This window comes from Dromiciops gliroides, chromosome 1 (genome assembly GCF_019393635.1).
Source record: "Dromiciops gliroides isolate mDroGli1 chromosome 1, mDroGli1.pri, whole genome shotgun sequence".
Classification (NCBI taxonomy): domain Eukaryota; kingdom Metazoa; phylum Chordata; class Mammalia; order Microbiotheria; family Microbiotheriidae; genus Dromiciops; species Dromiciops gliroides.
This window is the reverse complement of record NC_057861.1, coordinates 525,535,070-525,560,593: the sequence shown is the minus strand read 5'-3', so window position 1 is coordinate 525,560,593 and position 25,524 is coordinate 525,535,070. Positions and strand designations below refer to the sequence as shown.

General features: G+C 39.3%; 1 protein-coding gene across 2 annotated transcripts in view; it reads left to right on the top strand.

The window, feature by feature from the left end:
• USP22 (ubiquitin specific peptidase 22) overlaps positions 1 to 25,524 on the top strand; it is a 272,625-nt gene that overhangs the window by 230,674 nt on the left and 16,427 nt on the right. For both annotated transcript variants that reach the window (XM_043966431.1, XM_043966439.1), the window contains 3 exons: positions 1,060 to 1,207; positions 16,098 to 16,203; positions 23,016 to 23,174. In XM_043966431.1, the coding sequence (XP_043822366.1) occupies positions 1,060 to 1,207; positions 16,098 to 16,203; positions 23,016 to 23,174 (413 nt within the window). The remainder of the gene's footprint in view (positions 1 to 1,059; positions 1,208 to 16,097; positions 16,204 to 23,015; positions 23,175 to 25,524) is intronic.

The following is a 25,524-nucleotide window of genomic DNA, read 5'->3' as shown; positions in this document are numbered from 1 at the left end:
GAAGAAATCTTCTCTGGGAGAGGCAAGTGAGAAGTAGTCAGGGGTCATCATAAAAATGGTGAATTTTTCTTGTTTCTGATTTTCTTCCTACTGTATGCCTTTAGAGTAAAACATTTTCTTTCATGTGCCTTTCTCTTTGAATAATAAGTAAAAGAGATGGGGAAAGATTTTGTTGTTGTTGTTGTTGTTGTTGGTCTAGTCAAATCCTGAAATAATTGTCTTCTCTACCCACAATAATAACATGGGCTTTGGGGCTGGTGCATATTTCATTTTACATCTTGAAGAGTATTTTGTTGAATTCCAGCACACGATCTTGGTAGTGATAGTAGTTCTGTAGCTTTCTCTGTTTGATATTCATTTTTCAAATGTTATAAGGAAAACATCACTTGAACTTGTGGCATTGCCCCCATTTGAACAGATAGATTTTTTTGCCAGCATTATCCCCAGTGGCAAGAAACAAATATTATAATCTGTGTTAATTGTTTTAAATTTAGTCGAGTCTAACATTCTCTTTGAAGTGTAACTACTTAACTCTTTTGTTTATGCAATGTTTGTATTGGTGCATTTATTTCCAGCTTTTCTTTACTCAGGGCCTGAGGTCTTTAAACAGCAGAAATTTTACAATAAGTGAGTAATGCTGTAAAGATTCCTCTCTACCTTAGATACCTGTGTGGGTTCATTTGGCTAATGATTGCATTAATATGCTGTTAGTAAGTAAATGTCGGGGAAGAGTTGACAACTTCACTTGTACTTGGTCTGCTATCACTGTGTCACAATTCATCACCCAGGCTTATCTGCTTCAAAAACAGGAAATCAGAGGTGGGAGGGGAAAGCTATATAAATCATGCTTAAAATGTCCAGTATTTTCCATTCTTGCAAGCTGTGTCTTCATTTTGATTTAATGTTTAAAGGAAATTGAACCATTTTCATCAGCAAACTAACTTCCTTAAAAACTCAGGAGTATAGTAGATTTTTTTTCTTTTCTTTTTTTCTTTTTGGTGTATTTTGAGTGTAAAGTATAATATTTATTCACAATAAGTTTTTCTTTTCTTTGAGCAGTTTTACTCTGGGCACCGATCTCCTCACATTCCATATAGGTTATTGCACCTGGTATGGACGCATGCACGACATTTAGCAGGGTACGAGCAACAGGATGCACACGAGTTCCTCATTGCTGCATTAGATGTGCTGCACAGACACTGCAAAGGTAAGGACCTGGCTGGCAATTCATTCCATCTCATTCATTGCTTCTGCTAGCAGTTCAAAGAAGGGAATTTTCCTCCAGGTGGAGGAAAGGAGGAGGAGGAGAGAAAGTTTGGGTGAAGGATGTGACTGATGAGGAATTTGTATGTAAAGAATATTTCCTTCTTTGCATTTATAGACCATGGAATTGGTTGAAGCGATTTATACCTTATATCCAAGAAAAGTATCTAACCACCTAGGGGAGGATGTCCCCTTTCCAGAAGAAAAAAAAGAAGGGAGAGAGAAACCTGTAGAAGTCTCAGTCAAATGGAATAATCTTCATAACATTCTGTACTTGATATTTTGAAATTTCCTACTTAAATATGAATGACTTTTCTCTTTTTGAAAATAGTCAAGCTGCTCCTTCCTGCATATGCATATAAAACCAGTACATTGGTTTTACAATACCAATTTGCCCTTTCCACGTTGGTTCTAAATCAGTTTGACTCAGAAAGTTAGATTAGCTGTACTTTTTATGCTTTATGAATTGTTTTGATTGGGGTGCCGGCATCGGTACACTACTCAAAGTAGAGAATACAGGGGTTCTGGCTCTTCTCAGGGGCAGCTTTGTCTGGGTATCGTGACTTGACATGGTGGGCTTCTTCCTGACTCGCCAAGTAAAGCAGCTCTGGTTCAGAATCAGCTTCATATTTATACAATTTATAGTTTAGACATGATTTGGTTTAGCCATTTTCTGGAGTTTAACTCAGTAAGGATAAAACTTAATTTTTTTTGAAATGTTCTCTTTGTTCCACTGAGAGGCTTCCAACCCATCAGCCTTTCAGAACAACAGAACCAGTCAGTCATCGAGCCCTTACTAAAGATATCCTACTTACAGATTAGGATCAAATGCTTTGGGCCTGCAAACCCAGGAGTTTTGAGTTCCACTGAAAAACATCAGAACAGTATCAGGAATTAAGCTGCCAGCGTGGATGATGCTGGTGTCAGTGATGCCGTCAGCTGCAAAGGTAGCAGCCAGGATCAGGAACTTAGGCAGTAGAAAGCTTTTCAGTTCATTTTCACACACGGACAGAATGTATTTAGTGTTAATACAGTGTCAAAAGATGGAAATTGCTTGTATCTCCTGATGCATAGTATGAAGCTATTGTACCATGGAGCATAATAGCACTAAGGACAGAACCCATTGATGGCAGGAGTTCCGTGAAGGCTTGCTACTTGGGGGCAGCTCTTTCTCTACTACGGGAAATCACTAAATGTGGGTGCTATGCATAACTGCAGTAAGAATAAGTCATTCCAGTGACAGCGTCATTTGTCTTATTAAGACAAAGACACAAAGCACTTAAAATTTGCATTCTGCATTCTGCAGTCAAGCCATGCTGAAGAGGCAGGCAGCATTCTGTATGAGGCTGACAATGGTCAAGTCTCAAGCCAAATACCATCCTCCTTTGTTCCAGAGTCTCTGTTGCTGGGCAACATTATACTTCTGCTACCCATTAAGGTTAAAGAACCTTATATCATAGGAGTTTAATCTTTTGCTCTTTCATGAAGCATTTCAAAAATTTCAAAAATCTTTCACATAAAACCTGCACAACTACTTAATACGATAGAACTAAGAAACATTCCTTTCTCTTCTGCAGCAAGGTGTAGATTATTTCTTTGTCTCTCTGGAAAGGCAAAGACTACATAGAAGCATAGAGATAAACCAGTTGGCCTTTGGGGAATCTTTCAAGCTTCTGTTTCTCACTCTGTAATTATTACATAATGTTGAACAACAACTAAAAAGACACCCCCCTCCTCCCAAAGCATTGAGGAACACCCAAGGAAAATGGCTGATAAACCATTTTAAAACATAAGATATAAGTCATTAACCTTTAAGAATAAAGTCTTTTTTTTGTTGTTTTTGTTGAAGAATAAAGTCTTTATGCCAAATACTTCAAGAGTTAACTAAAGTAGAGGTAATCTATAGCTAAATTAAAGCTTCTGTGATAGCAGCAAAATATGCTGTCATCCGGATGTGAACATTAGCCCCTGACTGGAATGTTTATAATAGTAAACTCGTCAAAGGAGGTTCTGCAGATACAATAAGCATTTCTGAAGGTATATACAAATGTAAGGCATAATGATTACTACTGAGAGCACGCTCTTAAGACAGATACTCCTGTGGAAAGGACAGCTAAAGAGGGGTTTGCACGTGATACACCTTTGATTGGAAGGAAGTGTGGTCTAGAAAGAGCCTTATACTTGGAGTCAGAGGATCTGAATTCAGGTTTTGGTTCTGCTGCTTAATTACTGTGCACCTTGGACATATGTTTATAATTGGAAAGGACCTTAGAGGACACCTGATCTAACACCCTTTTTTTATAGATGAGACTTGGGGAATATGTTCGGCCAGGTAGTGTCTGAGGCAGTGTGCTCTGATTCCGTGCCCAGGATTCCCGTTCCCCGAACCACTGGCGAGTTAAAAGGAGACCTCATGGTGTAATAGGAGGAGACATGCTTTTGGAGCCAGAAGATCTGTATTCAAATGCTGACAGACTCACTGTGTGTAATTTAACCTTTTGGCAACATTGGAATAACAGTAATAATAGTAATGATGCTTGAACTGTTCCTGAAAAGAATGAAAGTGGGACTTCTGGGAATGGGGGCGGGGGGGATCTGAAGTGGCAGAAAGGAAGTGTCAGAACACTGGAATTTGGAGGAAGGGAAGGAAAAGAATGAAAGAACGTCCGGACCTAAAACTACATTTGTAGTTCTTCCTGAAGCTGGATGATCTGAGGAGCAGCAGCTGCTTATCTTCCAAGGAATGATAAAATAAAAACACAGAAACTCTCAGGTGAGGGATTATCCAGTAAGGATCAGAGAAAGAAGAGAAGGGCGATGATGCTCAGTAACTGCCTGCTCAGCAGTACCAAGCCAGCTACTGGCCCAGTGGGACAATAGAAAGAGGCCTTTTGTGCTTTCAGGAAGTGTGTTCAAAAAATAACAGAGGGGGGCAGCTAGGTGGCGCAGTGGATAGAGCAGCGGCCCTGAATTCAGGAGTACCTGAGTTCAAATCCGGCCTCAGACACTTGACACTTACTAGCTGTGTGACCCTGGGCAAGTCATTTAACCCCCATTGCCCTGCAAAAAAACCCAAAAAACCAACCAAACAAAAAAAAAAAAAAACCCGAACAAAACAAACAAAAAAAAAAACAGAGGACCTCCCAACACTTACCAAAAATGATAACTACTACTCTCTTCAGATAGGCACAAATGATACTGCCAAGAGGAGTCTTAAATTATTGCCAAAACCCTAAGCAAGACCATAGATGCCTTGGTTTGTGTTTTCCTCACTCTTCCCCACTGATGACCAGAGACACAGAAGAGAAAAATTGATTAGGAAGATAGAGTCTCATAGTAGATCCATGCCTTAAAACAGAGTTAACAGGCTTCTCACCAGGGATCTAGTACGCCTAACTAATGCCTTGCTAATCTAATCAAGTGCTCCTATATGAAGTATTGTGTTTAATTTGGGGCAATATAATTTAAGAAGGACATTGATAAATTGAAAATATCCAGCCAAGGCAACCAGGGTAGGCCTGGGATCCATGTCTTGTTATTGAAAGGAACTAAGTACGTTTATGCTGGAGAAGAAAAGACTTAGAAACATCTGAAAGGCCCCTCATGTGAAAAAGGGATTGGATTAGTTTAGTCCGGCCCTAGACAGCAAAAGTAGGAGCAATAAGTGGAAGTTACAGAGAGGCCAGTTTTAGGTTTGGTGTCATGAAAAACCTCCTAAAAACTAGAGCCATCCCAGAGTGCAGTGGGTTTCCCCTGAGAATTGTGGCTTTATTCTCATTGGAGGACCTGGAAAGGAGAGACTGGGCAACTACTTGTCAGTTAGGTTATGGTGGGCATGAATTAGACTACCAGCTCCAAAATTAGACTAAAAACTCTAAAATATGTGAAGTACTTTATAAACTACAAAGGAATATATAAATCTCAACTAGTATTTTTCTTTTGGGGGAAACTATATAATTCAAAATCACTGGATCATACAGAAAGGAGAGGTGTTTTAGAAAAAGATCTAATTGAGGGCCCTAGGGCAAGGGTCATGGGATTTAGAACTGGGAAAAACTATAAAGATTAATACACTAACAGGGCAGCTAGGTGGCACAGGGGATAGAGCACCGGCCCTAGAGTCAGGAGGACCTGAGTTCAAATCCGGCCTCAGACACTTAACACTTACTAGCTGTGTGACTCTGGGCAAGTCACTTAACCCCAATTGTCTCACTAAAAAAAAAAAAAAAACCACTAACAAGGAACTATTGTAGGAACTGAGTTTGTTTATCCGTGTGAAGAAAAGACTCATAAGGATCTGTGGAAGCAAAACTTTGTCCCCTGCATCTTAAGCACAACTCTTCCAGAGACAAATTTATGAACATTAAATAATTCTAAGAATCTCAGCTAAGAGAATGAATCCAAAGTGACACAAGCTTATCCTGCCTTTGAAAAATCTCATTCTTGTGCACAATTTATAGTATTCCACAAACAAAAAGCAAAATCCCATACTAAAATAAAACATACTTACAGAGTTCAGGTAATAAATAGTTTGATTCCTCAAAAAGAGCAATCTGTACATTATGGAGAATCATTTTCTTAAGACTTTTAATCCCTCTTTCACCCACTCCCACTAAAGATTCTCCCCAGGTCAAAGATGAAATCAAGACACTTCTCTTATTTGAATTAATCAGAGCAGATCTTAGTCTGAACAGTTTCAGGTAGGATTCCTTCATGTACTTATTATTCAGCCTCTTTCTTTAGAAACTGGCTAGGCTTTCAATAAGAATGAATCAAATAAGACTTTAGACCAGAACGATATTCTCTTTGACATTAATTTGTCTATTCAGGAGGAAAGCTAATTAGAACTTTCATTAGGGTGACACCAAGTACTTCAGGCTAAAATACTGTTAAAATATTCTCTATTCCAAAAGAGGGAGGAGAGGAAGCTTAGTATCCTTCCACATGTCATAGACTTGTAGCTGGGAAGGCAATATAGTCCAACTCCCTCATTTTACATATGAGCGATTAAGTGACTTGAGATTTGAACTCAGGTGTGTATGTTCATAACTTTTTTCAGTGTACCACAGATGACCTCATCCAACACTCCCCACCCCCCTTTTACAAGTAAGAAAACTGAGGCCTAGACAGCTTTAGGGTCAAGTTCATGCAAGTAATACCTAGGACTGCGATTCAAATGTGAATCTTTTGACATTATATCTAATACTCTTTCCATTATACTACACAGCCATCTAATAAATTCTTTAAATTGAATTACTTCTCAGACACAATGATTTTGATCACGACCAGTGGATTTTCTTTTCATACCTCATGTGAACTTCACTTCTGCTTACTCTTGTCCTGTTCATCTTTATCACATGCATCTCAAGATCTGAAATAAGATGAAGATTATCATGGAATGTACTTGTTAATTTTTGCTCTTAAATGTTTGCAAATAAGTTGTTGGTGTGACAGAAACTGTAAAAGAAATAAGATGGAAGTATGTGGATATGTAGCACTACAGGTAATTAAAAGGGGGGAAAGCATATTGTTTGATATATTTTTTAATGGTATAAACAGCTATGAGATTCCAGGGGAGTAGAGGAAGCAGAAGTATGTGGCTGGTCAGTAAACTTTTGGGGGGCAATTCAACCATTAGCATGTGTTTAATAAACATGTGACTACATGTGTAACCAGTTCATCAGTTTTTACCTGAGATACTGTAAGTTAGAATATCATTAATTGGTGGATCCTTCTTGTGCCTCTGTGATCTGGTGACTGATTTACCTCATTTACCACTGCTAGTTGATAAAATGGGCTGATCCTAATTCTCCCTACAATTATAGTCCTGCCTACCTAAACCTGAATTTGTAGAGATCCCAGGCTGGCTAACAGTGTTACTATGCTCTTTGGGGTTTATCTATACTTTATGAGTCTTTATGCATGAAATACTTAGCAAAATAGGTGTTTGGTCTCTTCTCCCATTGTTGGGATATAGTTGACAAAGTTTTCCTCATTTAAAATGTCTGTTTCTGGGCTGTTGCCTGGGTTAGGCAGACTTTAATGGTTAATAAACTTTAGTCAAGATTCAGATATTATAAATGAATGAGGACACAAGTGAGAATGCAGCATAGTCTTTCAATCTGCCAAACCGTGAAGCAACTTGATGGATTTTTAGCTGGCATACAGAAGTGCCAAGGAGTTTGTACAGGCTGTAGAGGTAGGTGAGCTAATCGAAAAAGATTCTACAAAGGATGAAAATCTCCAGCTTTGAAAAAGGCAGCAGGTATAATGAAGCTGATAATATGAATGCCTAGAGTCTAATTCACTAAAACCAACAGAGCTTACCAATTTGGTGGCTTCATGCAAATTGAGGAATGAATTCCAGAATGAAAATTAACACTGCAGCTGCTTTAATGAAATAACTGTGTTCAAGTGACGGAAATTTCAGTAAATAAAATGACAATATCAACAATATGGGCTGACAAGGTCTGTGCTTCAGGCTGGAAGTTAAACCTATTTCAAATACCATTTCCTGATTTTTAAAATTTCCTGATGTTTTTTCTTCCATTTAGTCACAAGTGTTGCAATCAAAATGCACTGGCAACCTCACTAACCAGCCTATAATTTGGGGCTTGGGGTCACGAGACTAGAGGACACAAAACATTTACTTTGTGGATCTGTTTGATGTTTCCATAGATGATTTGTTTTGTTTTGTTTTGTTTTTTGGGGGGGGGTTTGCAGGGCAATGAGGGTTAAGTGACTTGCCCAGGGTCACACAGCTAGTAAGTGTCAAGTGTCTGAGGCCGGATTTGAACTCAGGTCCTCCTGAATCCAGGGCCGGTGCTCTATCCACTGCGCTACCTAGCTGCCCCCCATAGATGATGTTTTAACATTTCCAAGACATATTTGAAATGAACAGATATCTGAATATAGTCACATTTCCCTGGTCCTCAGTTTCCTCCTCTGTAAAATGGTGGGATTAGATGACCTTTACGTTCCCTTTCAGACCTAAATTTATGATCCCATGATCCTTGCCAATCACTTGCTTTTGAGAAAAAAATAAAAGGAATTTTGACCTAGGTATGTTATCTGTTACTTTAAAATACTTATTAAATTAAATCGTTAAACTAACTTAATCTTGGTAAAGTTTAAATTTTACATTGGCATTTTCACATTGCATAATTTGTATCCTATACATAATACTGACCATAATAATTGAGGTTATTCTAGATGTATATATATTTGCAAGGTATGTATTGATGAAATAAGTGTAGGTCTGTAATTATCATTACAAACCCTCACACGCTTTTTCCAGTTGCAAATATCAATCAACAGTAAACTTTGTCCAACAAGAATTACCTCTCCAGCTTAGTCTTAGTGTGGGGCCTTTAACCCCAGCTGTTAAAATGTTAGCTATCTGATGGGTGTGGCTCTTTCCCTTCTAGTTTAATAAACTGATTTGTTCTTGTTGTTCCCATTCAAACTAAGTAACCCCACCCAAGAAAGCCTTCTGGCCATTTTCCTGTACTGTTTAACTTGAGAGAATTTGATAAAATAAGATAGAAATACTGAATATGGTGAAACTTAACCTAGGAGGTTGGCTTTCTTTTGAAGACTACCTTCCAAAAATTTATCCTGAATTTTCCTACCCTATATAGATTCTGAACTGTTGTCAAGGATCCATGTTGAGATACCGCCTCTTGGAAGAGAGCATCCTTAACAGGAAATAAAAGCTTGATTCACTGTACAACAGAATCGTTTATGTAATTTATACTTTTCAGAAAGATTATACCATCTATCTTCCTACTTGGGTGTCTGTTATATATTAATAGGTGTGAATAGATGGTAGAATGCTTTTTATACTGCTTCCTCCTTCCTGCCAGATGCTGAGGGGAGGGATTAATGTGGGTGGGGAATGCCCTTCTGTTTAACTATGAACAAGCTTGTAGCATATTCTTTTGAGACCCTCCTCATAACTGAGCCTAATTGACTTATGTAATTGAAAAGGGAATGGTTTTATTCTCCCATGGAAATAAATGGCAGTCTATTAAAGGAATCCAGCAGGGACCTGTCGAAGGCCCGGGAAATCTGCAAAAACATTTTTCTCTGTGTTGGCCATTCTGTGCAGAAATGAGTGTGGTGATTAAGTTAGAGTGCAGGCATGAGGAGTGGAAATCAATGTCAAATGTAGGAAGGGTTGTTATTTATCTGTTGGCTACCCTTTCATCAAAGATGAAGCATAATAGAATTTTAGAATCCTTTTGAAATCATTGCTTCTTTTGTTTGTTTTTTGTTTTTTAGTGAGGCAATTAGGGTTAAGTTACTTGCCCAGGGTCACATAGCTACTAAGTGTTACCTGTCTGAGTCCGGATTTGAACTCAGGTCCTCCTGACTCTAGGGCCGGTGCTCTATCCACTGTGCCACCTAGCTGCTTCTCATACTGCTTCTTTATCACAAGTTGTCATTTTAAAGGTAAACTGAGTGATTTGGTGTTAAGGTTAGAGTTCATGTCAGAGATTGGACATCACATTCTTTTCACCATGGTGTGAAACATCTATGAACCTCACAGGCTTTCATTTTAGAGCTGAATGGAAGCCCTTCCAGGTCAGAAGCCCATGTACTTCTGGCAAAACAGTTTCTTCATTCAAGGTGGAAAAGGGGAAGTCAGACTAAAATTTTAATGCCCCCTTCTTGAAAATCAACTTTTGATTACATGGAAATAAGTACACTTGATTTCCTTCAGTTTATTAATAAACAAAGAATCAAAACACCCCCAAAATTGTCTTGCTTTTGTCTTTATAGCCCCGATTTTTCTTGTAAAATTTCCTTCCAGGAGAGTTGCCCAGTGCCAAGTGCATAGCCCTTAAATGCTCATTGATTGATTGAGGAAAATACTTGGCAAAATTTTTTTATATATATAATTTCTAGTAGTATCAAATTTATCCACTGCCTGTTAGTTTTTCACCTGGAAAAGTTCTTTAATCTCAATATCTTTTAAAATACTCTAGGGAATTTCTTATCTATTTTAGGTGTTATGGGCACTGGCTCTAATGAGAAATCTCCTAATTAGGTTAATTATTATATAAATTTTTAAAATGGGGACTCCATTTTCTAAAAAATGTTTTTTAATTTTTAAGGGTTTTTTTTATCCTTTACAAAAGTTACTAAACTTTGTGTACACACTGATCTGACTATACCATTATTAGACCCTATATACCCCAATGAGATCCAAGAAAGAGGGAAAATGACCTATATGTACAAGAATATTTATAGCAGCTTTTTTTTAATAGTAGCCTAAAATGGGAAATTTCCTGTCAAGTTGTGTTTGAATGTAATGGAATATTACTGTGCCATGACAAATGACAGGGGGGCAGCTAGGTGGCTCAGTGGATAGAGCACCGGCCCTGGAGTCAGGAGTACCTGAGTTCAAATCTGGCCTCAGACACTTAACACTTACTAGCTGTGTGACCCTGGGCAAGTCACTTAACCCCAATTGCCTCACTAAAACAAAACAAATGACAAAATGGACTGTTGGGGAGGAAGCTAGGAGGAATGACTTGTGATCTGATGCAGAATGAAAATTAGAAGAACAATTTACAACATTCTAGAGAAAAACAACTTTGAAAGACTTTAGATTAATGCAGTGATAAACCATGGCATACCAGAGACTGACCAGGAATCCTCACCCACCTCCTGTCAGAGAGATGGTGGACTTAAAATCAGACTGCCTGTTTGGATCTAGCCTATGCAAAAATTTGTTTTGATGGACTACATATGCTTTTTGTGAGGGTTATTTTATTTTATTGAGAGGGAGGAAGGTAAGGAGAGGTGATAAATGTTTATAAAAATAAAATTATTTCCTTTTTTAAAAAATTGTGAAAGAGGGGAGCAGCTAGGTGGTGGAGTGGATAGAGCACTGGTCCTGAATTCAGGAAGACCTGAGTTCAAATCCAGCCTCAGAGACTTGACACTTACTAGCTGTGTGACCCTGGACAAGTAACTTAACCCTCATTGCCCTGCAAAAACAAAACAAAACAAAAAATTGTAAAAGAGAATTCCCTTCCTTATCACCTTGAGCTAGAACATTTTTAACAGTTGTGTGCTGTCTTCTACTTCAGTTAAGCCTTTACCCCCTTCTCTAAGTGACAAGCTTTCAGATACTTGAGGGTAGTTATTGTGTGTTTTGTTTTGGCCCTTTCTTCTCCAGGCAAAACTTAAAAATCAGAATCTTGGGGCAGCTAGGTGGCGCAGTGGATAGAGCACCAGCCCTGGAGTCAGGAGGACCTGAGTTCAAATCCAGCCTCAGACACTTAACACTTACTAGCTGTGTGACCCTGGGCAAGTCACTTAACCCCAATTGCCTCACTTAAAAAAAAAAATCAGAATCTTAAGGCCTGGGAAGAGGAATCTTGGAGATCTTCTAGTTCGATCCATTCATTTCACAGATGAGAAAAGAAGTGAGACCCAGAAATGAAAAACAACTTGCCTGACTAGCATACCCAGGAGTAGAACCCAAGTCTCCTGATACCCAGTGTGGTGGAGGCAATGCTGCTTCCACCTTTCCTTATTGGAATTTTATATACCTTTTACCTTCTTTTTTCAATCTCTTCTAAAAGCACTCTAGTTTGCCAGATCTCTTGTAAAACTTGGTTCCCCAAATTAAGCATATTCCTCCAAATGGAGTCTGATAGGACAGGGCAGCCAAGTGGCACAGTGCATAGGGTGCCAGGTCTGGAGTCAGGAAGACTCATGTTCATGAGTTCAAATCTGGCCTCAGGCACTTACTAGCTGTGTGACCCTGGGCCAGTCACTTTACCTTGTTGGCCTCAGTTTCCTCATCTGTAAAATGAGTTGGAGAAGGCAGTAGCAAACCACTCTGGTGTCTTTGCCAAGAAAACCCCAAATGGGGTCACAAAGAGTCGGCCATGACTGATATAACAGGACTGTCATTGTAGACACTGCTATTGTAAGATTTTTTCGGTTTTTAAAAAAGTTATATTGGCCTGCTTTATTAAAGCTTAAATCCAGCTGAAATTATTTTAGACATGGAGAAGATGAATGTTCATTAAAATGTTTCACTTCACTGAGTCAACATGTTGAGTTACTCTCGCACCCGATCCAATATATGTCAAGTTTTATTCAAGTGTATACCTTTCTCTACTATACAGGTTAATTCTAAATACTGTTTATATGGCATTTCCCCCCACAACCACTTAGAAGTAAGTTACAATGACAGAGAATGAGAATTGTAACTATTACTTGTTTCCTATTGATATTTTTCCTTAATCCTTTTTACTTTTGTGTCAAGTGATGGAAACAAAAAGTAAAATAATTTGAGATGTACTTTTTAGAGGGTGGGAGGTACAACTTTCATAACCAATTATATCAGGCTTTGAAATCTGATAAAAATTATTATATTCTGGGAGCAAAGCCAGTAGTATTGGTGACTGATGATCATTAAAATTATTTATCAAAATGTATTGTGTCTGCTAAATGTTATATGCTGTGTTGGGCGTGTGTATATAAAGATAAAAAAATGAAATAACCTCCTGCCCTCAAGGAGTTTACCTTATACCCAGGGGTATTATAATAATGTATCATCTATTGGATATCTGCAGAGACCTTGCTTTAGCAACCTGTGATACATTTGACATTGTAGTCTGGCCTTTAAGAGTTAGTAATCTTGATCCATCTGAGAGGTTGTGAGCTGTGAAAGACTTGAATACATTTGAATGTGTACCAAGCAAAGTACCAACAGCCTGACTTGGCTTGTTATGTTAGGTGGTTGCTTTCTTGAGGTCACCAGAAAAGACGATAATGGAAGACTACGTATACTCAGGAACCCCCTTTTAAAATACCCTTCACTATAGAATAGTATTTGGAATAAAGCAAATCTTTTTTACCTCATTCAAGGGAATTTAGTTATGAAATACCCGGAAGATTGGGTTACTATACCAATATGCTGGTTCTACCATAGGGGGTAGCTATATCATGAGTCATCCATGTGTTTAAAGTAACCTAATTATGTGAGCGTGGGTAGTTTAAAAGTTTAGCTTAATTAAGAAATTTAAGGAAATGTTCAAGTTCCAAGTACTGTGAACAAATCTTGATATTTTTTTTCTTTTCTTGGATCTGTTTTGTGGGACCTGAGATGAAATATCTTAAGATCTGCGTAAGTGTATTGAATGGCAGGGAATAAGATAGTTTTCTTTGCCAGCCCCCTTTATTAACTCATTCCCCATGAAAATGGTTATTTTTGAAGTACCGTGTCGTGTTTCAAGTCAGTCTTTTTATGTTTATGACTGAGTCACTTGTTTTTATATAGCCGGGGCGGGGGGGGGGGGGCAATGAGGGTTAAGTGACTTGCCCAGGGTCACACAGCTTGTGTCAAGTGTCTGAGGCCGGATTTGAACTCAGGTCCTCCTGAATCCAGGGCCGGTGCTTTATCCACTGTACCACCTAGCTGCCCCCAGCCTATAGTCTTGATATGCATAGATCTTTGGACTAACATTAGAGTTCAAAGCAATTAATAATCACTTGAGCTACCCATATTTGATATTAGATTGCATCTGCCATAAATTCTTGAATGGGGGGATTGTTTTAATTTGTATATTAAAAAGGAAATTTCTGTAATGAAAGCTTATAAGTTGGTCCTTTAAACATCTGCACCAGAAATTGAACTAAAAGGAAATCAGTTATGCAGTGTTCAGTTTCTTACTGTGAGCATAAAACATATGTCTGGAGGTGGATAAAGTTATCACTTTGTGAAAATGTGTCAATTTGTAAAGTGCTTTGGGGTCCTTTTAAATGGAAGTGTTATTATTTTTTAATTACTATTCCCAGCACTTAATGAGAATGGTGGTGAAAACTTATTGCCTGTAACCAGCAAAAATGTATTCCAAAATCAATTTCTCAAAAGTGCATTTCTAGGAAAATGGAAGCATTGCAAGAAGTGAGGAAACCATTGTTAGCACATCCCTGAGTTAGTTGTAGAAATAAATGTGAGATCCCACCATTTAGAAAATGGTTGTCCACACCCTAACTAGTAATGGGAGAAAGGTCACTTTGCTAGCACCAAAGCTTTACTTAAGCATGTAATATTTTTGTTTAGTGTTTAGTGTTGAAATTTTTCCCAATATTCTTCTGCCTCTTTTTCATTAAATTTCTGCTTGTGAAGCATCTTTTCCCTCAAGCTCAGTTAAATGTATAGCATACAGTCAGTTCTACTGTATAATTCAACTTAATTTGTTTGCATTAACATGGTTAGAGGCACAACACTCAAAAACTTCATTGGTAACACATTAAAAAAAGATAGGAGCCTAATAAAAACAGCACAGTTTGATGCACATTAAATGGTTCACAAATACATAACTACAATAAGTAGTGGCCCCCAGAGGCCACGGGGGCGGGGAGAGAGCACACTTTACTGTGGCAGAGCCCTCAAGTTTGCTTGTAGATGTGGGCCTCAGAATGGTTGCAGCTTGTTAGTTATGAAGTGAAGCCATTTTCTACATTATCGAAGAAGAAATTGCATAGGAGCAAATTCAAAATTTGTGTTATGCTCAAAATGGAACACATTTGTGTTTTTTGAAGCAGATATTATAGAAGAACTTACTGTATTATAAAGACTTGTTAGAATTTTCCTCCAGTGTTAAAATCAATTTGGGAAAATTCTGCCTAGGATCCAAATGTTAGCCTCTATAACTTAGTGGGCAAGCAATCAACAAGCATTATTAAGCCATTGCTATGTTTTAGGCACTGTAGATTTACCTGTAGAGATATGTGTCTGTCTTTCTCAAACTTGTGTTCAGTGTAGAGAAACTGAAAAGGCATATTTGGTACCATTCTGGTTAGGGGGTGTGAGACCTTGCATGACAGTGTGACATAATGGATAGACAGTTGGCCTTGGAGCCAAGAAGATCTGAGTTCCAAGTCCCACCGTTGACATATACTGTAGACATACCGACTGTGTAACCCTGGGCAGATCACTTAACTTCTCAACACTCTAGGCTATCAATGGCAGACTTACATTGGTAGAGGAAGTTTCCTTGAGTCCTCTTTATCGATGAAATCACAAGGTTAGTCCCTATCCCTGTTTACAGGTGTCTGAAGGATCTCAGAATTGTGAACTGATTTGGGATAACAGCCTGATTGAAACCTGTCCTGAAATAATTAAGACTATTTTTCTTGAGTCCTATGAATTCCAGTCTTAGTTTAAATGCCCCAGGCTAGGCAAGCTGGCTCTTCAGCAATAAATAATACTTAACTTTTCCATTCTTGAAAAGGAACTTTGAAGGCTCATCCCAAAAATATAACTGCATCTTCCCAAATTTCTTAGCATTTATGTTAAGAAAAGAGAAGTCCTAGTGGTATAAGAAGAAGCTAACTAAACACTGGACTTGATGCTTCCTTGTGAAATTTTTTAAAATCATCTTTCATTTACTTTTTCCTAATCATTAAAATAGAAAATACTTTATAAATGTCTTTCCAAAAGTGTTTGTGTTGCCAGCTTTATTTCCTCTTAGGTGTCTTTTCATCTGAGATTTGCAGTTCTTAGCTATAAAATGCATTTATGTATTTGTTTGTTTGTTTTGGGGTTTTTTTGGTGAGGCAATTGGGGTTAAGTGACTTGCCCAGGGTCACACAGCTAGTAAGTGTCAAGTGTCTGAGGCCGGATTTGAACTCGGGTACTCCTGACTCCAGGGCCAGTGCTCTATCCACTGCGCCACCTAGCTGCCCCGCATTTATGTATTTGAAATGATGTGGAAAATGGTATAAAGGTCCCCAAACCAGAACTGTTGATTCTTTAATCCCTTTGAACTCACAAACTCATTTGTTTTACTTCTGTTTAGGTGATGATAATGGGAAGAAGGCCAACAACCCCAACCACTGTAACTGCATCATCGACCAAATCTTCACAGGCGGGCTGCAGTCAGACGTCACCTGTCAAGTCTGCCAGTAAGTGACGTGTTCTTAGTTACTTACTGGGATTGAAGGCAGCTCATCTTCCAGCACTCCAGTCTAAGGCAGGCCTGAGCAAGTATTTAATTCTTTGTCATTCAAATGAGAATGATTTCAAGGTCAGTGTTGTTTATTGCATAACCTTGTATTGTCCAACCATTGAAAGCCTCTTAAAAAGATTAGTATTGGAGATGGAAGCTGTAACATCCTACCTAAATTTTGCTTATCTTAGTAATTTATAAACAGAAGGCTAAATGACTCTGAGCATGAAACATCTGCAGCAGCTACCAGATTGGAAACAGTAGAAGCTTTATTTAAACAGCCGCATGTTTGAAATTTTTTTTAAGCTTTATAAAACAAACTAATGGAAAAGGTACAAAAAAGTTTTAAATTCTGATCTGTTAAATAGTTCCCGGGGCAGCTAGGTGGCGCAGTAGATAGAGCACCGGCCCTGGAGTCAGGAGTACCTGAGTTCAAATCTGGCCTCAGACACTTAACACTTACTAGCTGTGTGATCCTGGGCAAGTCACTTAACCCCAATTGCCTTACTTTAAAAAAAAAAAAATAGTTCCCACTTTATTTTTTGTAATTAATAAATATTATTGATAAACTCAATACATATCTTCAACTGTTAATAGAAAGTTATGAACATGTACCTTTGTTAAATATCCCCAATTCATTTTTTATATACAAATTAGTTTACAAATCATTTATTTACAGCTTTATACTTACATAATTATAGAACACATTTGGAGCATACACAGGATATTAGTATATCCAGATAAGTAGACTGTCTCCAAAAAGTCAAATGCTTTGCCTAAAGTAATTCTTCCAATAGACAGAGCTGGGACTTGAACCCACAATTCTTAGTCTTCAGGAAGAATCTCATCTCTACCTTAGTTTTGGTTCCAAGTAATGGATGTCTGTTGACTTCTTCCTATTAGCCAGCAGTGTTTTCTCATTATATATCTAGAACAGTGTATGGAGCAGGCCAGGCCTCTATTCTACTGGGACTATGACCCTTAGAAAGGTTCCGAGATAGAACTTCACTCAAACATGGAAAAATCATGAACCAATAATGATCATTGGAATTGTATTCTCCTTTCCTTTTAGGGGAGAGAGAGAAAACTGGGATTGTAGAGGCTCAGCAAAGGAAGAATTTGTCTGAGACATTGTAAAATGAAATGGTTCCAGCATCACAATCTAGAAAGGTCCCCACTGTACAGGTAGAGAAAGGGACATGATATTGCAGGTAGGAGGGAGTGGTTCTCAGAGTGTAAATATCTCTATGTGGAAGACTTGAAAGCAGAAATGCATCCCTGGGGGAAAAAAGGCTTTCTTTCCTGTTCAGGGACTCCTTACATACACTGACTAGCCCCCTCATACCAGATGTGAATAGTTGAGCCCCCAAAATATTACTAACTTTAAATCGGTGGGCATTGCTGGTAGTCTCCATGTGTGACCGTCCTTAGATCCTAAGACATGATGAGATATGAACAGGCACTTTCAGGATCCAGAGTCATATCTGCTTTGAAGTTATTCAGCATTTCCCATATCCCAGTGATTGGAGTCATAGTTACTTGAGGGACAGCAGTTCTTGGGTGATGACACAACAGCGATTCTCTCCTTTCCAATGTATCACCAACTACCTGAAGAAGCTGGAGATAGTTGCTGGCAATTTTGTTCAATGTCTGTGATCACTTCTTGTAAGCTCTGAAGGTATTGAAGGCTGGCCCTTCATTCTTCCTCATCTGTTCTCTGAAGATGTAGCTCCTCCTCCTCTTCTTCCTTTAGGATCTTATATAAGCTTCTGTGCTGAGCTGTAACACTCTCCCCAAGCTTGTTCATTACGAGTTTCCAAATTGTTTCTCTCATCCGCCAACTCTGTTCTAAATTGACTTCACTTCTTCCCAGAGAAGTGCCACTTTGTCCTGCAGCTTGTCCCCGGAATCCTTTACAGCCACTTCTGTGGGGCGTTAGGCCTGCTGTGCTCCTAGGTTTGGGCACAAGACATACAGAGGAGAGCTTGTTCTTCTTCACAGAAGATCTTTTCTTTTTGCTGCCTCTCACATGTGATGCTTTCCTCCTTAAGCATCTGCAAATAGGTTCTGAAGCTCCTGGTTATGCTGACCAGCTTCTCTAGATGATGCTTGGCCTCTAGGTCTCTCATTTAGAAGGCTATTAGCTACTCAGGACAAGGACAAGACTGGTCAGCTTCCCCCCAGCTCGTGAGGGAGGCACAGGTGGCAAAAGCTGTGGCCACAGCCTAAGGTCACTGGGTGACTGAAGTAGCCCATGAACACAGGGCAGGTCAGATCTTCCTTGAGATGTTCAGCTAGGTGGCAAAGTAGATAAAGCACCAGCCCTGGATTCAGGAGGACCTGAGTTCAAATTCAGCCTCAAACACTTGACACTTACTAGGTGTGTGAGCCTGGGCAAGTCACTTAACCCTCATTGCCCTGCCAAAAGAGGGAGAACAAGAGTGAGAGAAATTCAGCTAATCCTGCCCTAGCCATGTTCTTTGGTTTATGCTTTTGCCTCTGACTTCTGTTATTTTGGCTCTAAAGCTCACAGGAGTGGGAATCTCTGAAGTGTGACTTGACCTTGTCCTTGTATTTGGTTTTGTGTTCTTGACAGTTCTTGAGTCACTAATCTGAAGACTATCTCTCTGTACTCAGGTCTGTATGGTTTTCTTTCTATTCTGAAGCTCTAGATGTGATCTCCCAAGTTTGAGGCTCTGACCCTTCATCTCGTTGGCCTGTTCCTTTTGTACACCTCTGAGCCCTTTCTGGTTCACATTTAGAAGGTGGTGACTTTCCTGGTTTACACTTTGGTTCTTTGGGGGTTCTTCCAGAGCAGAATTTACAGCTGGGATACATGAATCTGCACAAAAGCTTTACACTTGGGGCAGTTAGGTGGTGCAGTGGATAGAGCACCGGCCCTGGATTCAGGAGGACCTGAGTTCAAATCCAGCCTCAGACACTTGACACTTACTAGCTGTGTGACCCTGGGCAAGTCACTTAACCTTCATTGCCCTGCAGGAAGGAAGGTAGGTGGGTAGGTCAGAGCTTAAGTGAATTAGCTAACTGGCAGGACACCACTCTTTGTTCTGAAGAGTTTACCATCTTGGGATTGCTCATCTGCCACCCCAGACTTAAGAGGTCTTATGAGCCAAGTTCCTTTGGTTTAAGATGTTTCTTTGAAAATCTGTATCTCTAGGGGGCAGCTAGGTGGCAAAGTGAATAAAGCACTGGCCCTGGATTCAGGAGGACCTGAGTTCAAATCTGGCCTCAGACACTTGACACTTACTAGCTGTGTGACCCTGGGCAAATCACTTAACCCTCATTGCCCCACCAAAAAGAAAGAAAGAAAATCTGCACCTCTAGATCTTCAGTATTCAGTTGTAGAACTGTAGCCAGTTTACCTGGGACTTGGTCCTTCCCTCTGGCTCTTCGTGCTCCTCCCTCTTGTCCTCCTGCCTGCTTTGCTTTACAAAATGCGATTTCCATCCTAGTCATCTCTTTGAACTTTACAAACCAAAATTCCTCTGCCTGAGCACCATTTCCCCCTGGCTATCTGGCCTGGAACCTGACATACTGATTGGTCATTGCCTTAGTCCTCTACTAGAAAAGAGATTGGCTTTAGTTTACTCCCCACCTTCTCATCCTCTCCCCCAGTATCTCTTCTCCCTAAGATGGAATCTCATTCCCTTCTTATAAGTAATCAAGTTTTCCTTTGAATGGACTAATATGGGTCTTTGGTGTCACTGTGGGAGCTAGACAGTTCATGTTGTTATAGCTGCTTGCTTTCTGAAGCTAGATTTAATATTTTTCCATTTTCTTCAGTTGTGTGTATTTGTGTGCGCATGTAGACACGCAAGGCTACTAGAGCATGACTACCTAAGTAAAGTAGGCAAAACATAAAGGCGGGGGCAGCTAGGTGGCGCAGTGGATAAAGCACTGGCCTTGGATTCAGGAGGACCTGAGTTCAAGTCCAGCCTCAGACACTTGTCACTTAACTAGCTATGTGACCCTGGGCAAGTCACTTAACCCTCATTGCCCTGCAAAAAAAAAAAAAAACCACAAAAAAACATAAAGGCATCCCTTGGGGGACTGGACCACAAGAGGTGGGTTTTCAGAATAAAGCACACAAAGTTTATTTGTATTTGAAATATGAGTAGGCCTGGAATTTGGTCATCTCAGCTGCTTTATGGTGCCAGATTCTAATAGAATCTCTAGTAATGGAAAGCTGAGATTAGGAAATTGTTAGGACCTAAATTCTGTGAATGAGATACTTAAGCTTGGAATATCTTATATAATGAGGCAAATAGATTGTATTAATTTGTAGAAAATTATTTTGATCTTTTTGAAATGGAATAGAATCTTCTAGCAAGTCCTTAAGTATTACCTTGCTTGGCATGAAGGGATTTTCAAATTTGCACAGACAAACGTGGAGAGAACTTCAACATAACCCCACTCTTTCACCCAAGATTCCCCTGTTTAGTTTACGTTCCCCTTTTAACCCTTTGATCTGTATGTCTTGACTGTATTTAGTGTGTTACATTAGAACACATATGTGAGGAAGTATTTTGTCAGTTTTTAAAATGCAGAGCAAACAATTCATGATGCCTCATACAGGCCCATGGTTATAGTCAGTCTTCATTGTTTACTAGCAAATGATAAAATTCCTGAAGGACTTGAACATTTGAAGCACATTCAGTGTTCAGGTTAGTTTTTGATCTCAAGTAGAAATAAGAGTTTCATTAATTTATGATTTGACCTGGAATCTCTTCAGTCTCTTTGGCCTAACCATGATTGTGGAAGTGGCCGCGTTACTAAATTCAGGGGGTATAAACATTCCCACAAAGCCTTTAAAGCTGCAGACCAGGATACTCTTCCCTCAATAGGAAGAAGTCATGTCTCACAGAGCCACTCTCTGCTACATTTAAATGATAAATAATTCAAGTTTAGAGCTTAAAGTATATATTGAATGAGTATTTGGAAGACAGTAAGTACTTCATTATATTCACATTGATAAGGATGGTTTGGTTTGTGAGAGTTTCCCAGTTGTGGTATATCCCTGTCAGGAGGGACAGGGAAGTTCCTAGAGGTGAGTAGTCGAGGACAACATGAGTACCATGTACAAAAGGGAGACGGTCTGTTTTAAGTGGTTTCAGTTCAGATCTAAGAGTGACCTGAAGAGAAAGTTAAAATCCTACAGAAAGAGAGCCCATCCTGCAGGCTTCCTAGACTGCTATAAATTCTAGGCCTTGTTAACTTTAATTAGTCACAGGCTCAGAGTAAAGTCCCCCGAGATTGCTTTAGAGGCTGTCTATTCCAGCCTCCTCATTTTACACATAAGGAAACTGAGGCCTAAAGAAGCTCATTGACTTGCTCAAGGTCACAAAGATATAGTGACAAAGATGATATTTGAATCCAGATCCTCTTGACTGTAAATACATCACATGTTACTTTGTTTTAACTTTGTTGCAAAACATTCCAGGTATAACAATTTATTAACCTCAAGGTTCTTTGGACCATTCATTTTGGCCATTAATCATCCTAAAATCTTAGACTGAAGAATTAATTAGGAAGCAATGTCCATCTAACATAGTCCTATCCTCCTCAGGCCCAGCAAAAGCTTCCAATTGGGCACGGATGGTGGATCCCTTTTAGGGACCGAGGCCCACAGGGATGATAGAAAAGAACTAAAGCATTAAACACTTGGATCTGTTATTTAGGGCCCCATGCTAGACAAGGAGACTCCCTCTTCATTCTTCCTTTAAGGTGGAACATTAGACTTTCATGTGTTTGGTCATTCCTTATGCTCCACTTTTAGTGACGGGCATTTGATCTCAAACCTTCACATTAAAGATCTCAAAACCTATCTTAAGGGGAAATGTTAGGGGAAAATTAATGTCTTTTAACATTCCATTAAACTCTATTGCTGAGTCTGTTGGTAAACTTCCATTTGTTTTGTTTGCGAGGCAATGAGGGTTAAGTGACTTGCCCAGGGTCACACAGCTAGTGAGTGTCAAGTGACTGAGGCTGGATTTGAACTCAGGTCCTCCTGACTCCAGGGCTGGTGCTTTATCCACTGTGCCACCTAGCTGTCCCTTGTTTTGTATATATGTATTGTTTTTAGAGCATGTCTGTGAAGAGTGCTGCACTAGGATTTAGGAAGCCTAGCTTCTAGTCCCAGCTGTACCATTAAATGATCTATGTGACCTTGAGCAAATCACTTGTATCTTTGGGGTTCAGATTCCATTCTTTGATTCTGCGGTATTTAGCAAAAAATAGCATTTCCTTTTACTGCTGCAATTCACTTTTCTGTTCAATAGAAATGCCTTATTCCAGGTAACCTCAATGTCTTGCAGAGGTCATTGTTTTTACCAGTTACCTGTACAGGCGCATAATTATATGAACAGGTGTCTGCCTGTGTCAACCTCAACCATAACTAGAGTCCACATTTTGGAACAACTCCCCAGTGGGTCCTAAACCACTGAATTCCATTACACTTAGACTGTACCAGATTTACATCCTGTGTTCAATACCTGCAATAAATTTCTCTAAATTTCTGGCTTTCCTTTTTACAAATTTTAAAATAAACCTCGAGTGGAAATTGGCTGCATAAATAAGGTATTGAGCCCAGCTGTCTAGTACTAGATGCTTTGTGTAATAAGGGCCCCCTCTAGAGGTGAAGCCTAACTACAGTCTCCTCAGATCATAAGTTTCTTGTCTTTCCTAAGTGCTAGACTAAAATACTCAGTGTCCTTGTGTTTGTCACCTTCTCTCCCATTTGCCTTGCAGTGGTGTTTCTACGACGATAGACCCGTTCTGGGACATCAGTTTAGACTTGCCTGGTTCTTCAACTCCATTCTGGCCACTTAGTCCAGGGAGTGACGGCAGCGTGGTAAATGGGGAAAGCCATGTGTCCGGAACCACCACACTCACAGACTGCTTGCGAAGGTAGGAACCTGGGTCTTTGCCCCTAGAAACACCCCCTTAAAACAAGTTTCCTTTTTCTCAAATGTCAAACGAAGGGGCGGGTCACACCAAGACTTACTTGTGGTCTTCTCTTTCCCTGGCCAGTCCTGGCCCAGCAGGAAAGGAATGGTTGGATGTTTGCTCACAGGGACTGAGGTTGATTGTCAATATCTGCTTATGCAGATGTTCCAAAGGAAGGGGGCGGTATTCTCTCCATACCCCAGCAGTGTAGCGTTGCTTTATCATAGAATCCACTGCCCTCTCGACTTTTGACCAGCCTTTCCTGGCCACCTATAAAGGGAGCTAGAGACTAAAAACACATTCTTCTTTCATTGTCATTCAGCTTAGACCCATCAAGGGGGTTCTAATACTGCCCACCCTCCACCTTAATATTACCCAGCCTTTTTGCAGATAAGTGGAAAATGTCTAGTCTTTTCTAGGACTTGCGGTTTATGGATTCACAGTGAGATTCACTTTAAAATGTAGGATTGGCAATGAGACAAATGGACAAATTGAAGTTACAGGAAGGGTTTGAAAGATTTATTCTGTTCTTACTTAATTATATGGTATACTAAATGCTACATCTCAGCAATCACTGTACTGTGTATCATATCATCTATAAGTCAAGCCAGCAAGCAGTTAGTAAGCACTTACTATGTGCCAGGTGCTGCACTGAGCTCTAAGAATAGAAAGACAGACAGAAATACCCCCGTTCTCTAGAAGCTCACAGTGTAATGGAGGAGACGACTGGCGAGCAACTACATACAAAAAAAGACATATGCAAAATAAATTGGAGATGATCTTTGGAAACACTAGCTTTAAGAGGGATCAGGAAAGGTTTTTTGCAGAAGGTGAGATTTTAGCTGCTACCTGATGAAACACAAGAGAGGGAGATGAGGAAGGAGAGAATTCCAGGCATGGAGGACAGAAAACGAATGAAAATGCAAAGTAGGGAGATGGAATGTCTCATACAAGAAACAGAAAAGCCAGTGTCATTGGATCTCCCCCAGTGTGGGGGGGGTAAGACAGGTATAAGAAGACTGGAAAAGGAGGAGGGGCCAGGTTATGTATGAAAGGTTTTAGGAGCCAAAAAAAAGATTTTATATTGGATCCTGAAAGTGATAGCAAGCCACTGGAGTTTATTGGATAGGGGTTCGACAATTGTCCTATAACATTGGTACAATGAGGAAGGACCAAAAAAAAAAAATAACCATCTAAATTTGCCTTTCAGTTGATTCAAGTTAGAGTCTTACTAGAGATCTTTCTTCCTGTTTATAGGGATAGTAGCTATCCATCCCAACGTCTACCTATATGTGAAATGCATTATATACCATAAAGTCTTTATTGTTAATCTTGCTTCATTGTCAACAGAGCCAATAATTTACTTTTGAAACGAAAATGCATCAATCTCAAATTTGTTAAAGCTACATATAAAATATGTGTAAGAGAGCCTTTTTCCATATAAATATGTTATTATTTTCGTTATATTTAGAGATAATTTTTAACATTTGTTTTTATGAGATTTCTAGTTTCAAATTGTTCTCCCTCCCCCATGACAGCAAGTAATCTGATATAGATTATATATGTACAATCACATTAAACATATTTCTGCATTAGTCATGTTATGAGAGAAGAATCAAAGCAAAAAGAAAAACCTCAAAAAAGAAAAACAACAAAAAACAATAGAAATAGTATGGTTCGATCTGCATCCAGATTCAACAGTTTGTTGTTTTGTGTTTTTTTCTGGATTTGGAGAGCATTTTCTATCATGAGTCCTTAGGAATTATCTTGGACCATGGTATTGCTGAGAAGAATCAAGTCTATCACAGTTGATCAACACACAATGTTGTTTATACTGTGTACAATGTTCTCCTGCTTCTGCTCATCTCATCATCAGTTCATGCAAATCCTTCCAGGTTTCTCTGAAATCTGCCTGCTCATCATTTCTTACAGCACAATAGTATTCCATTACATTCATATACCATTTGTTCAGCCATTCCCCAATTGATAGGAAGCCCCTCAATTTCCAGTTCCTTGCCACCACAAAAAGAACAGCTATAAATGTTTTTATATATGTGGGTCCTTTTCCCTTTTTTATGATCTCTTTGGGTAAAAGACCTAATAGTGGTATTGCTGGGTCAAAGCTTTATAGCCCGAGAGCTATATTATCTTTTTTTTTTTTTTTGCAGGGCAGTGGGGGTTAAGTGACTTGCCCAAGGTCACACAGCTAGTAAGTGTCAAGTGTCTGAGGCCAGATTTGAACTCAGGAACTCCTGAATCGAGGGCCGGTGCTTTATCCACTGCGCCACCTAGCCGCCCGAGCTATATTATC